At 42.4% G+C, this 12,900-nt stretch overlaps 1 protein-coding gene across 3 annotated transcripts in view; it reads right to left on the bottom strand.

Annotated features, from left to right (window-relative positions):
- FAM184B (family with sequence similarity 184 member B) overlaps positions 1-12,900 on the bottom strand; it is a 118,422-nt gene that overhangs the window by 20,809 nt on the left and 84,713 nt on the right. For 2 of the 3 annotated variants that reach the window (XM_043438286.1, XM_043438284.1), the window contains exons 8-10: positions 10,716-10,822; positions 2,415-2,544; positions 1,403-1,615 (exon numbers count right to left, since the gene is read on the bottom strand). In XM_043438286.1, coding sequence (XP_043294221.1) covers positions 1,403-1,615; positions 2,415-2,544; positions 10,716-10,822 — 450 coding nt within the window. The remainder of the gene's footprint in view (positions 1-1,402; positions 1,616-2,414; positions 2,545-10,715; positions 10,823-12,900) is intronic. The other variant, XM_043438285.1, reaches the window with a different exon arrangement.

Below are 12,900 nucleotides of genomic sequence, written 5' to 3'. Positions count from 1 at the left end.
AGGCTCTGTTAGTGGCACAGCTAGGCTCCAGAAACCTTTCTCCTGTGCTCGATTCCCTGTATGCTAGATCTCTTTTATTCCCTCTTTTTTTGGTTTGTTCCTTTGTTTTGGTGGGATATTCCTCAGGAACTTCCTGAGGAAAAGTGTATGAAAGATGCAAAAAGAACTCTGAAGGGTGTTCTGAGGCTGAGTGAGACCGTCCGAGAAAGGGAAAGCTTGGAATGGGGAGCCCTTCCCCAGCCTGGGATCCAGACTGTGTTGGAGAAGGTTGGTGGTAGTTCACTGATGGGGATGGCTGGATTGCCCAGGCCAGAGTCAAGCAGGAGCAACCCTCCACCTGTGCAGGTGAACCAAGGTGGGCAGGTGCCCAGAGGGAATGGGGGCGTCAGGGCAGGTGTGAGGGCTGCCCGAGCAGAGAGTGTTTGCTCTGTGAGGGTTGCAAGAAACAAACCTCTGGGGTACAGGCAACAGCAGTCAATGGGTAGGAACTCAGAGAGAGGCAGGGTCAGCAAGTGCGAGGATGGAGTCTGTGTCCACATCACAACTGGGTCTGGACCAGGGCTGTGAGATTACTGTGAGGTCACTGGGGCAGAGAATCATTCAGCGTCCTCACACACCCAGGACACTGTTCAGGTGTGCAGTGGAAGCCAGAAACAGAGCAAACATGCACCTCTTCCAGAACCAGGAAGGGAAGCCTCCCTCCTCCTGCAAGGGGCCTCCAGCGCCCTCTACTGACAAAGCTTAACATTGTGCTCTGTAAAGGAGGAGAAATGCCTCAAGAATACAGATCATTATCACAAGCAGGTATTGAAGGGTAAAGCGAGAACTGAGAGGCATAAACTGATAACAGAAGGTAATTCTCCTAATATTTCATGTGTCTGATATTTTTATTCAGTTATAACCCTTATTAATGGTTTTAATCGAATTTCTCAGAATTGCTTCATCATCTTCTAGCTTCCCTGTTGCTGCTGAGATGTTTGATGACATCTGAATTCAAGTACTTTGAGCCTGGTATCAATTTTTCCCTTAGAATTTCCTTTGAATTCCCTTAGGATTTCACTTAGAATTCCCTTAGAATTTCTTTTGCAGGATATTGCCCAAGTCATGAAAGAGAAGTTGGTCTTATGATATAAAAGTCACGTGCAGATGACCAGAAGTTCAACAGACCTGAGTCTGTCTGAATCCTTGTCTTGCCTCTTACTAGCTATGTGACCCTGAGCAGGAAGCCAAACCTCTCTGAGCCTCTTTCCTCATCCAGAAAAAGGGAATATGATAATAATGACCTTGTAGGGTGAATATGGGGACTGGAGATACTGTACAACAGGCTCCCCCCAAAGTGCTGAGCAGCTCGCACAACAAGAGCTCAGTAGTAGTTAGTGGACGTCATCGTTAACACCTTTACCTTGACTTCCTGGTTTTTAGCCTTCTCAAGCATGCAGAGAGCTCGCTTGTGGGCAGCCTCAAGCTGGGCTTTCGCTGCCTGATTCTGCTGGACGGTCTCCTGGAGCTCATGCCGCAGCTGCTCCCGCTCGTGGTCCGAAAGCTGCTTGAGCTCCCGCAGGTCCTCCCTGTAGTTTGTGGCACACTGCTCCAAGGCCTGCTGCATCTGTGAGACCTGCCCACCAGGGCATCCAACCTCAGGCTGGGACCCTCACCCTCCCTGTGATTGTCTTTAAACATCAAAGCTTTCTGATGTCTCCACAGCCCACCTGAGCCTCCTCTACCCACGGGAATGCTGAGGCGGGTAGAAGCTGCAAGCTTGAAGGACCTGGGAACAGCTGGCCCTCCTAGGGGCTCCTCAGCTAGAGCCATGGATACCAGGGAACGGAGAAGAAGGGCTGGGATGTGTGCCATCCAAGAGAAATCAAGAGGGGACCAGAAAACCCTCCAGAGATCTATACAGCAGCCTCCCTTGCGTGCCCCACGTGCCCAAATCTCCCTTTCTTATGGAAGCTTTCCCTGACAGTCCTATTTGGTATTATACCCACCCCTCATCACCAGACAGCCACTCAATCTTCTTTATCCTGCTCAGTCTTTTCATTTTACTAACGCCCTTAACATCTTCTAATATTATAAGTGCTTATTTTTTATGTCTAGTGCTTATTGTCGGTGTCCACCTCCTCTGCTAAAATACAAGCCCTGTAATGCAGGACTTTTGTCTGGTTTGTTCACTGATATTATACAAGCACCTAGAAGAGTTCCTGGCTCATAACAGGTCTCATGAGCCACAGCAGGTGTTAAATGAATAAATGAACAGAACCAAGAAGCCCACCTTGCCCTGGACCTGGACTGCCCTCCCCAGCTTAGACAAGAATTGGGCCCCACATGCATTTCCAAGGCTGTCTGCAAGAATAAGGGAGAGGCAGGGTCTCATTCAGCATGAGGGTGCATCCCCACCAAGGTCATCCTTCTACCTGGGCTTGCAATCTGGCCTTCTGGCTCTGCCACTCCTCCTGCAGACGCTGGATTTCTGGTGCCTTCTCCTTTGGCAAAGAGCCCAATAGAGGCTGCAGGTCACCTCCCTCCTTGATGGGCACCTCAATCCTTTGAAGATACAGAGGCCAAAATCACAAAAGATCCCAGCTTGGAAATGACATGGTCACCCTGCTAACATCCCAGCCACTTGGGCTGGGATGAGGGAGCTCCAATGGCACTAATGGAATGACAGACATCTCTCTTGGATTTGAAAAAGTCATTTGACATACAATTCTGACTGCTGTTGCACTTGGGAGACTGAATATTCAGCTGGAATCACTGGATATCTGTTTCAGTGGTACTTAATAAATGATGATCAATTATCAGAATGACTGAGAGCTTAGAGTTACTTATATGGGGTCCCTAGTAGCTTCAAAAGAAGGGGTCTCTGCAGTCTAATTTCACAACTTTTCATGAATGTAGAAAAAAATAACAAAAAAATTATGTTCTACTTGAATACAGTAATTTACACTTTTCAAAGCACACATTGCTTTAACTGGCTGTTCCCAGGTATACACAGGAGGATTGTAAATAGCCTTTCTGTGTATGTAGCAGGGACAAGACAGGCTGGTTTAAAGCTGCAGTAGTTTCTGCATTCTAGAAGAGATGCTGACAAATATTTTTGGAGGAGACTTTTCTATACTCAGTTTTGAGCCTGTAAACCAGCTGATAAATTCAAATGTGATGGGCTGAGATTGTAAAGTTAAGTATTTATCCTGTTTAACAGTGTAAAAGGATGCCGCACTGTGGGCATCTCTGCAGAGATTGCTGGGAGGTCAATGACATTTTGCTTTCTCTGGCAAACACATCAGGCCAGAGGACCAGAGGTTAGGGAGTTAGGGCCCTGGACTGTGAAGAAAGACCATAACAAGGACTCTGACTTGGCAGAGGTGAAAAGGCCCAGCAACATGGACAGAGGAGACCCCTGAAAGGAAGGGCAGGATGTTAAAAGCAGTGTAGCAAAGTTGTTAAGATCATGGACACTAGAGCCAGATTGCCCAGATTCAAATTCTAGCTCTACTACTGGTAACTGGTTATATTACCTTGTCTGAGCTCTTTAAACTGTTCCCTCTTCTAAAACATGGGGTTAATATCAGTACTTTTCACATGGATTGTTATAAAGATTAATACAGTGAATATCTTAAAAAAGGCTTAACTCTGTGGCACATTGTAATATACAAATAAAAAATTAGTCAGGTATTTAATAAAGTGAAAAGGTTTCTTTCTTTGCATCCTAATTCTCTTAGGTTATTTTCAAACTTCTGGAAGCTATGCTAAATATAACCAAATTTAGAACAGCTTATTTATTCCTACAAATAGGGCTACTGGGATTTTACATGGGATTCTACTGAATCTATAGCTGTACTTCAATTATGATCATTCTGTCTGTAAATAAATACACTTTACTATTTCTTTTTAATTTGTAGCTCTTTTTCTCGCTTTATAGGACTGGGTAGGACCTTCAGGACAATGATAGGTAGTGAGCAGAATTTTTGCTTTGTTCTGAGTTTTGGAGGAATGTGTCCAATATTTTACCATTAAGCATGTTTATCATACATGATCTTTTTCAGGTTGAAGAAATTCTATTCATGGATTGAAGAGTTTTTATCATGAAAGGATGTTAACTTTTGTCTAATGCTTTTGTGCATCATTGATATGATTATTTTTTCCCTTTATATTTTAATATGATGAATTATATGATTGCCATTCAAATGTTCAATCAACCACACATTCCTGGGATAAACTCTACTTGGTCATGATGTATTATTCTTTTTATATACTGCTTGATTTTATTTTCAAACATTTTGTTGAGGATTTTACATTCATGAATATTAGTTTGTCTATACTGACGAATGTTTGAAGTGCCTTGAAAAAATTTATTCTGTAGTTTTTCAGCATATTATCTACAGATGTAAAATAGATTGTTAGTTAATAGTGTAGTCCAAATCTTCTATATCCTTATTGATATTAGTCTAGTCATTCAATCAAATATTCAAAAAAGGGTGTCAGAATCTCAGATGTGATTGTAAATTTCTTCCTTTAGTTCACATAGTATTTGCTTCATTATTTCAAGCTCTGTTATTAGGTAACACACATTTAGGACTGTGATGTCTTCCAGATGAATTGACCACTTTTCTGTTGTGAAACATCCCTTTTTAATCACTGGTAATACTTCTTGTTCTGAAGTCTACATTGATATGAATATAGCCACATTAGCTTCCTTACATTTTGTATTTGCATGGAGTATTTATTTCTATCATTTTACCTCCCAACCTATCTGTGCCTGTATAAACTGTGTCATACAAAATACCACCAACTGAAGGGCTTAAAAAGCAGAAATTAATTTTCTCATAATTCTGAAAGCTAGAAGTCCACGATCATGGAGTCAGCAGGTTTGGTTTCTTCTAAGGCTTCTCTTCTGAAGCTTGCAGATGGCCAACTTCTGTCACCCTGTGTCCCCACATGATTGTCCCTTGTCTGCTTTACCAGGGCACTGATCTCTTCTTACAAGGAAATACTGGGTGGGGGCCATCCCAATAACCCCATTTAAATCAATCATCTATCTAAAGCTTTCTCTCTGAATGCATTCATATTGGGGATTAGGGCCTTAACATATGAATTTGAGGGGGGCACGGGGCAGCACAATTCAGCCCATAACAGTGTCTTTATACTTAAATCTCTCTCTGGTAGATAGCACGTAGTAAATGTCCTGCCTTTTTATCCTCTCTGGCAATCTCTTTCTTTTAAATGGTGTCTCTGTTTCATTTACAATATCAGTATTGAAATGACTGGGTTTAAATCCACATCTTATTTGTTTTCTAACTGCCCAATCCTTTTCTTATTGTTCTTCTGTTCTTTTTCTATCTTCCTACCTGACATTTTTTATGATTCCATTTTAGTTCTTTTATTGGATTTTTTAAGCTTTTCTTTGCATTAATGTTTAATGTTGCTCTATGGATTAAAACTTGTATCCTTGACCTATCGCAACCTTCTTAGAGTTAACATTGTACCTCTTCATATAAAATATAAGTCCCTTACAATACTATAATTCCATTAATTGCTGTTCTTTGTGCTAGTGGTCATATATTATTCAACTATATGTATTATGAACTTCATAATATACTGCTTAATTATTAAGCAGTTATATGTCTTTTAAAGAAATTGAAGAGAAAGAAAAGCAGTAGTTTTTTATATTTACCTATACATTTACCTGGAGAAGGCAATGGCACCCCACTCCAGTACTCTTGCCTGGAAAATCCCCTGGACGGAGGAGCCTGGTAGGTTGCAGTCCATGGGGTTGCAAAGAGTTGGACACGACTGAGCGACTTCACTTTACTTTTCACTTTCCTTCATTGGAGAAGGAAATGGCAACCCACTCCAGTGTTCTTGCCTGGAGAATCCCAGGGACGGGAGAGCCTGGTGGGCTGCCATCTATGGCGTCGCACAGAGTCGGACACGACTGAAGCGACTTAGCAGCAGCAGCAGCATACATTTACCATTTCTGAGGCTCTTCCTTTTCTCCTGTAGATCCAACTTTAAATTTGCTGTAATTTCCTTTCAGCTTTAATAAATTCCATTGCTGTTAATCATACTGCAGCTTAACTGGTGAAAAGTCCTCTTAGCTTTTATATACCTGAAAATGTTCTATTTCACTCTCATTTTTGAAGGATATTTTCACTCGATTTAAAATTAGGATTTTACAGGTGTTTTTTTTCTTTTCCATTTATAACCTTAATGATATTGCTTCATAGTTTTCTGGCTTTCATCAGAAAATGAGCCTAGAAGGTTGATGAGAACTCAGTTGTCGTTAGTATTCATGAAAAGCCAACTGTCTCCTGTATGTAATTTGTCTTTTTAAAAACCTGACTGCTTGTAAGATTTGGGGGGATATATTTTGTTTTCAGCAGATTTTCTATGATGTATCTAGGCATTGTTATCTTCAGATTTACTCTGTGGGGAGTTCACCTAACTTCTTGAGTATGTAAATTGGTGTCCCACATCAGATTGGGGGAATTTTTGGTCATTTTTTCCAAATATTTTTTCCTGCTCCATTTTCTTTGCCTTTTTACATGTGGGCTCCAAATACATGCATGTTAGACTATTTGATATTGCCCCACAAGTCACTAAGAATCTCCTCATTTAAAAAAAATTTCCCCCCTCATTCTTTGGATAGCACAGTTTCTACTGATCTATCTTCAAGCGACAAACTTTTCTTCTGTGATTTTAATTTGCTGTTAAGTACACCTAATGAGGTTTTCATTGTGGATATTGTACTTTACAGCTTTAGAATTTCCATTTGCTCCAAGGTTTTCATTTCTCTGCAGAAATTCCCTATTTGTTCATTCATTATAACAATCCTTTCCCTGAACATAGCTCATATCATTGCTTTCAAGTCTTTGTCTGCTAATTCCAATATCTAGGTCATTTTAGACTTTATTAGCTGATTTTTTTCTTGATTATAAGTCATACTGTTCTGCTTCCTTGCATGTCTTATAATGTTTTCATCAAATGCTCAATACTGTGGATAATACAATACTGGGAGTCTGTATTATTCAACCCTTTCCAAAGTGTTTAGTTTTGTTATGCGAGCCAGTTAAATTACTCAAGGCTCTTTCTGATCTTTTTATGCCTGGATTTGTCTTTTGTTAGAGCATGTATATTTCAACACTGTCCTTTGTTCTAGGGTGTGGCCCTTATCCCATGGGGTGTGTTTCTTACTCCTAAAGTGTTATGTTTCTGAGGTCTCAACTCAGTGCTCATGGAGCTCAGAAAGGCTTTTTTAAATTGTGGCTGATCTTGGAATCCAATGTCTCCTAGCATCTCATCTCTAGTACCTTCGTTTTTCTTAGCACCATGGCAGCATGGCAGCATACTCCTAGGCCTCATGAGTCTCACTCAAGCTCCCAGCAAGGACCTATGGAAAATTTTTATAGATTTCTGCCCCCTATATCCCCACTTAGCATCTTCTCTTCTGGCACCATACCTTACAAATTTCAGCTGCTCTAGCAGCCCTGAGCCCTGATGTCTGCTTCCTCAGCTCAACTTACCTCCACTTCTCTGCTCTCTGGTTGGCCCTGTCCCCAGACAGAGAGGCAGGAGAAAATGTGGAGTGATTATGGGATTCAATTCATGTTTCTCTTCTAAAGAACATGGTCCTTCTCTGCATAGTGTCCTGTTACTAAAAGAATTGTCATTTATTTTGCTCACTTTTAAAGTTGTCTACAGAAAGAGGGCAAGTCTAGTACCAGTTACCCTGCCACAGCTGGAAGTACAAGTTCAGTCATTTTACTGAGTATTAAAGGAAAGAGTGACCTTAGAAAAACAGGAAAACGGTGGAACTTCGTATGGCATAAGAACAGCTGTTGAGATGTAGTTAAAAACATTAGTTCTGGAGCCAGAGAGGCTATCATCTGGATCCTACCATCTACTGGCAGAATAAGTAGAAAGGGAAGTCACTTAACCTCTGTTCTTCAGTTTCCCTCATCTTTAAAATGAAGTACTTCACAACGGTATCTATCTAATGAAAATTAAATGGGTTAATCCAGCATTCAGTAAATATTTACTATTATTATATTCATCATCATCATCATTTCTGGGAACACCATGAATGAGAATTTCCCTCTCTTACTCTATTCTCTTGTGTCAAATTCCCTCGTATCCTCATATCCGAAAAAGCTGATCCTATCCTACTATCTCTCACAAGCAAGCCATAGCAGACTCTTCTGACTCCCCCTGCTCCCACTGAAGTTGATTCTGACCTGCTGCTGTTGCTGCTATTTAATAGCTTCAGTCGTGTCCAACTTTGTGTGACCCTATGGAATGTAGCCCTCCAGGCTCCTCTGTCCATGGGATTCTCTAAGCAGGAGTACTAGAGTGGGTTGCCATGCCCTCTTCCAGGGTTTTCCTGACCCAGGGATTGAACCCAGGTCTCCTGCACTGCAGGCAGATTCTTTACTGCTGAGCCACCAGGGAAACCCATCTGACCTGCTACCCCCACCTTAAATCAACAGCCAATGGAAAACCCACCATGCCAAAAGTTCTCTGACAAGCAACCTTCAAGGGGTTAACTACTGAATATGCAACCCACCCCTAAAGAACCAATGTGTCTGTTCTGTTCTGCAGCCTCTGACCATAGATCTTTCTATTCCTTTCTCATTACTTCTCAGTTCTTACACTCTCACTAAAACCCCCATGAAAGAAGCCTACAGACCCCACACCTCCTCATTTTCTTCTGGGGTTGAGTAACCCCCTAAACAACAAAGCTACACAGGAGAAAAGACAAGGTTGCTGTGATCACCACCTACCGCTGGTCTGCCCAGCATCTTCTCCTTAGGGAAGCCTTGTCTCTTTCCATAATGATCCTGTTTAGTCCACGAGGTTCAGATGCAGCTAGCTCTGCCCTCATCCTTAATTGGCCCATGGGAAGGGCTGACACATACCTGGTCCATCAGAGCCAGATATCTCCTTGGCCAGAATGACTGGCTCAGGGATGGACAAACGACCCCAGCTGGGCCCCTTAGAAACCTCTTGAAATCCCTGCCAGTATTTTCACAGTAAAGATTATTTCTTTCCCTTTGTTAGTTTTGAACGGAATAAGATTTGTAGCTTCCAAGGGTAAGTGACAGCACCGGCATTTAGTCTGGAGGCCCAACTCCAGAGTCTGTGCTCTTTAACTGCTATGGTTACACATCTCATAGATCCCAAGACAGAATCTGGAGGGAGCTGGGCAAGTATTATTAGCTAGAGAGTTCACAGAACTATAGGGTACCTGACACTGCCACTGATATGATTTAGGGGTGTAGGATTTGCTTCCTCAATGCTAGCTTATAAATGTTTCTGTCCCCTCAAAATTCCTGTTTTGAAGCCTACTGCCCAATCTAATGGCAATAAGAAATGAGGCCTTTAGATTAGCTCATGAAGGTGAGACCCTCATGAATAGGATTAGTACCTTTATAAAAGAGGCCCTTGCCCTTCCATCTTGTGAAGACAGAATGAAAAGACTCCTTCTATAAGCCAGAAAGTGAGTCCTCATCAGACACAGAAACTGCCATCACCTTGACCCTGGACTTTATAACCTCCATAACTGTGAGAAATAAATTTCTGTTGTTCATAAGGCACCCAATCTATGGGATTTTGCTAAGCAGTCCAAATTGACTATGACAACTAATCTCCCTCATGGTGAGATTAGTACCTTTATAAGAAGAGACACAAGAGAGACCTCCTCCCACACTGTCTGCTGCCTCTCTCTTCTTGAGAGGACATGAGAAGATGGCCATGTGCAAACCAGGAAGAGAGCTCTCACCAGGACTATCTGAAGAGCTACCAGATGGGAGCATGGACTCCATGTCATCTGTCAGGACCCCACACAGCTGGTCATTAGTGTGGGGAAGTGAAGTATAAATGTGGTAGCCTCAGAATCACCTGGGAAGCTTTCTCAAAAGACACAGGGTTGGGATGTACCCAGACCTACTGTATCAGAAACTTGTGAGGCAGTATGACAGATCTTTATTCCTCAGCAAATACCAACTGCCTTGTGTGATGCTGTGGATTGAACTGTGTCTCCCCAAATTCATATGCTGAAACCTCAATCACCAATATGATGGTATTTGGAAGTGAGGCCACTGGAGGTAATTAGGTCATGAGAAAGTAGCCCTCATGATGAGATTAGTGCCTTTGTAAGAAAAGACACAAGAGAGACCTCCTCCCACACTGTCTGCTGCCTCTCTCTTCTCCATGAGAGGACACAAGAAGATGGCCATGTGCAAACCAAAAAGAGTCCTCACCAGGAACTGAATGGGCCAGCAACTTGATCCCCAGCATCCAGAACTGTGAGAATAACCTTCTGTTGTAGGGTATTTTGTTATAGCAGCCCAAACTAACTAAGACCTGTGGAGAGCATATTACCTTCTGCTCAGGGTATTAGTTTTTGTCACTTGGAAGAACAGGAGGCAGAGGTTTGGGCCAGTCCAGGTCTGTCTGATTTGGGGGCAGTTTATTAACCTTTTTGAGTGTTAGGTTCTTAATCTATAAAATGGTCTCTCTGAGTTGGTGTGACAAATAATTCAGGTAAAGTCCTTAGATGTGCTGGGGACACAAGACATTTCTATTCCCTCCCTAAGCTTCATGCATGGGGCAGTGATAAATATATGAGGTACAGAATGAATGAATGAATGAATGAATCTTTCAAGTGTGAGTCCTCATTCACTGGAGCCCTCGGAAGCCTGCCTGTCCTCCTGTACCTTTCCTCCTCTTCGCTGCTGGTTCCTTCTTCAGCTGCTAACTTATCTTGATATTCCTCTCCTCTGGGCAGAGTCTGAGAAGGTTCATTCGGTCTCAAGCATGGATCCTAAGGGAAAAACAGTTGTAAGATGAGACTAAAGTAAAGTTCCTGGAGCCAACCTGTGGTTTACCAAACCAGAGAGCAGAGGAGAAAGAGCCCCCAGCAATCCTCACAGCTCTCAGGCCTGTGATGCTTCAGTGCTGAGCCCACTGCCTGGCTCAGGAGCAGTGTCAGCCCTGATCCCTGTATCCTGCTTTTCAGCCTAGCAAGCATGTCACGCAGCTGATGAACTAAAGCACAGACAGAGAAACTAAAGCATGTAGCTTGTCCAGGGTTCCTATCAGAGAGGAATGGAAATGAAATGCAAACCTGAGGCTGTGCGGGGATCAGAGAACAGTGCCAGCAGCAGCCACTGGTCTATAAGGGTGAGCAACTGGTATTATTATTATACTCATATTACAGGTCTGCTACATCCTATAATACAGGATCAGAAAACATGGAACTTTATCAAAAGCCTTGAGAAGTGGGATATGGTGGGAGGACAACATGGAAACCATGAGTTAATATGAGTTAATGTGAGTTAATGAGGCTTTGGAATTTTCTATCAATAGTATTTGTTCATGTTATCATTTCCTCTTTCAGCAGAGAAGAAAGGTGAAGAAGACTTTGTTATTTTGATTCTTCTACTTGTTACAATAACCACTGTCCACAAAAAACAGTGTAAGACAGGCTAGGATAGACCTCTTTGTTGAGAAATCTCATTAAATAATAATAAATTGCTACCTGGACTTTCTGTTAATTATTATTATTATTATTATTATGTGTCTCTGTCAGTTTTGTGTTTTTCTGGCCCTGAGCTTCATCAGCTGTAAAACAAAGTGGTTGGTTACATCTCTGGTTTTCAAATCATGCTCCAGGGACCATGAGAGATACCCCTGGTGATAAGAGAGGCAAAGCTGAGACTGGAAGATGGGGCCTTGGGCTCCCCTCCCTCCCTGACACAGAATGAAACTGCTTTGGTTGCCTTCTACATACTCTAATGTTTATGAAAGGCCACCAATGTCAAGGCCAATGAGGACCTCCATGTTGCCAAATCTAATGGTCACTCCTTGGGCTTCGGTTAATTGAACTTTTCTGCAGAACTGGAATATCTGTTCCTTCCTCCTCCACGCAGCCCCCTTTCCTGGGTTTCCTCCTCTCTCTCAGCTACTCCTCTGTCTCCTCTGCTAAAGCCTCCTCCATTCCTGCCCTAAACCTCAATCCTTGGACTTCTCTTTTCTGTCTTACTCCCTAGTGTCTCATCTAGGTCCATGGATACTAATGACAAACAGTTTACCTCCATTTCCAAGATTCCCCCTAAACTCTGGACTTGTATATCCAATTGCCCTCCAAACATCATTCAGATGCTTAATAAGCTTCTCAAACTGTAACATGTCCAGAACTGAACTCTTGGTCTTACCTCCTCCAAACAACAAGCATGTACTTTCCTCGGGCCTTTGCACTGGTTGTTCTTGCTGCCTTCAATGCTCTACCCTATGATATTTACATGTCTAGCTTCCTCACTTCACTCACCACAACCAAGAGACCTTCTCTCGTTTAAAACTTGGGCTCTGGCAGCAAACTGCCTATGCTTAAATCCCATTTCTTCTTATTTATGATGTAACAATTCTAATGGTACCAGTAATCACAATAAGAATTGACTCAGTTCAACATGAATATCTCTACCCTAGTGAAATGAATCTTTGTGACCCCATGTTCTATACAGTTGATGGAATTCTCCAGGCCAGAATACTGGAGTGGGTAGCCTTTCCCTTCTCCAGGGGATCTTCCCAACCCAGGAATTGAACCCAGTCTCCCACATTGCAGGCAGATTCTTTTTTTTTTTTCCTTAGTTTTTTGAAGGTTGAGTTTCTTTTTTCCTTTATTTTTATTAGTTGGAGGCTAATTACTTTACAATATTGCAGTGGTTTTTGCCATACATTGACATGAATCAGCCATGGATTTATAGGTGTTCCCCATTCTGAACCCCCCTCCCACCTCCGTCCCTATCCCATCCCTCTGGGTCATCCCAGTGCACCAGCCCTGAGCACTTGTCTCAAGCATCCAACCTGGACTGGTGATCTATTTCACATATGCTAACATAC

The sequence above is a fragment of the Cervus canadensis genome, chromosome 19 (assembly GCF_019320065.1).
Source record: "Cervus canadensis isolate Bull #8, Minnesota chromosome 19, ASM1932006v1, whole genome shotgun sequence".
NCBI lineage: Eukaryota > Metazoa > Chordata > Mammalia > Artiodactyla > Cervidae > Cervus > Cervus canadensis.
The sequence above is the reverse complement of the archived record's forward strand: the minus strand, read 5'-3'. Positions and strand labels throughout refer to the sequence as shown.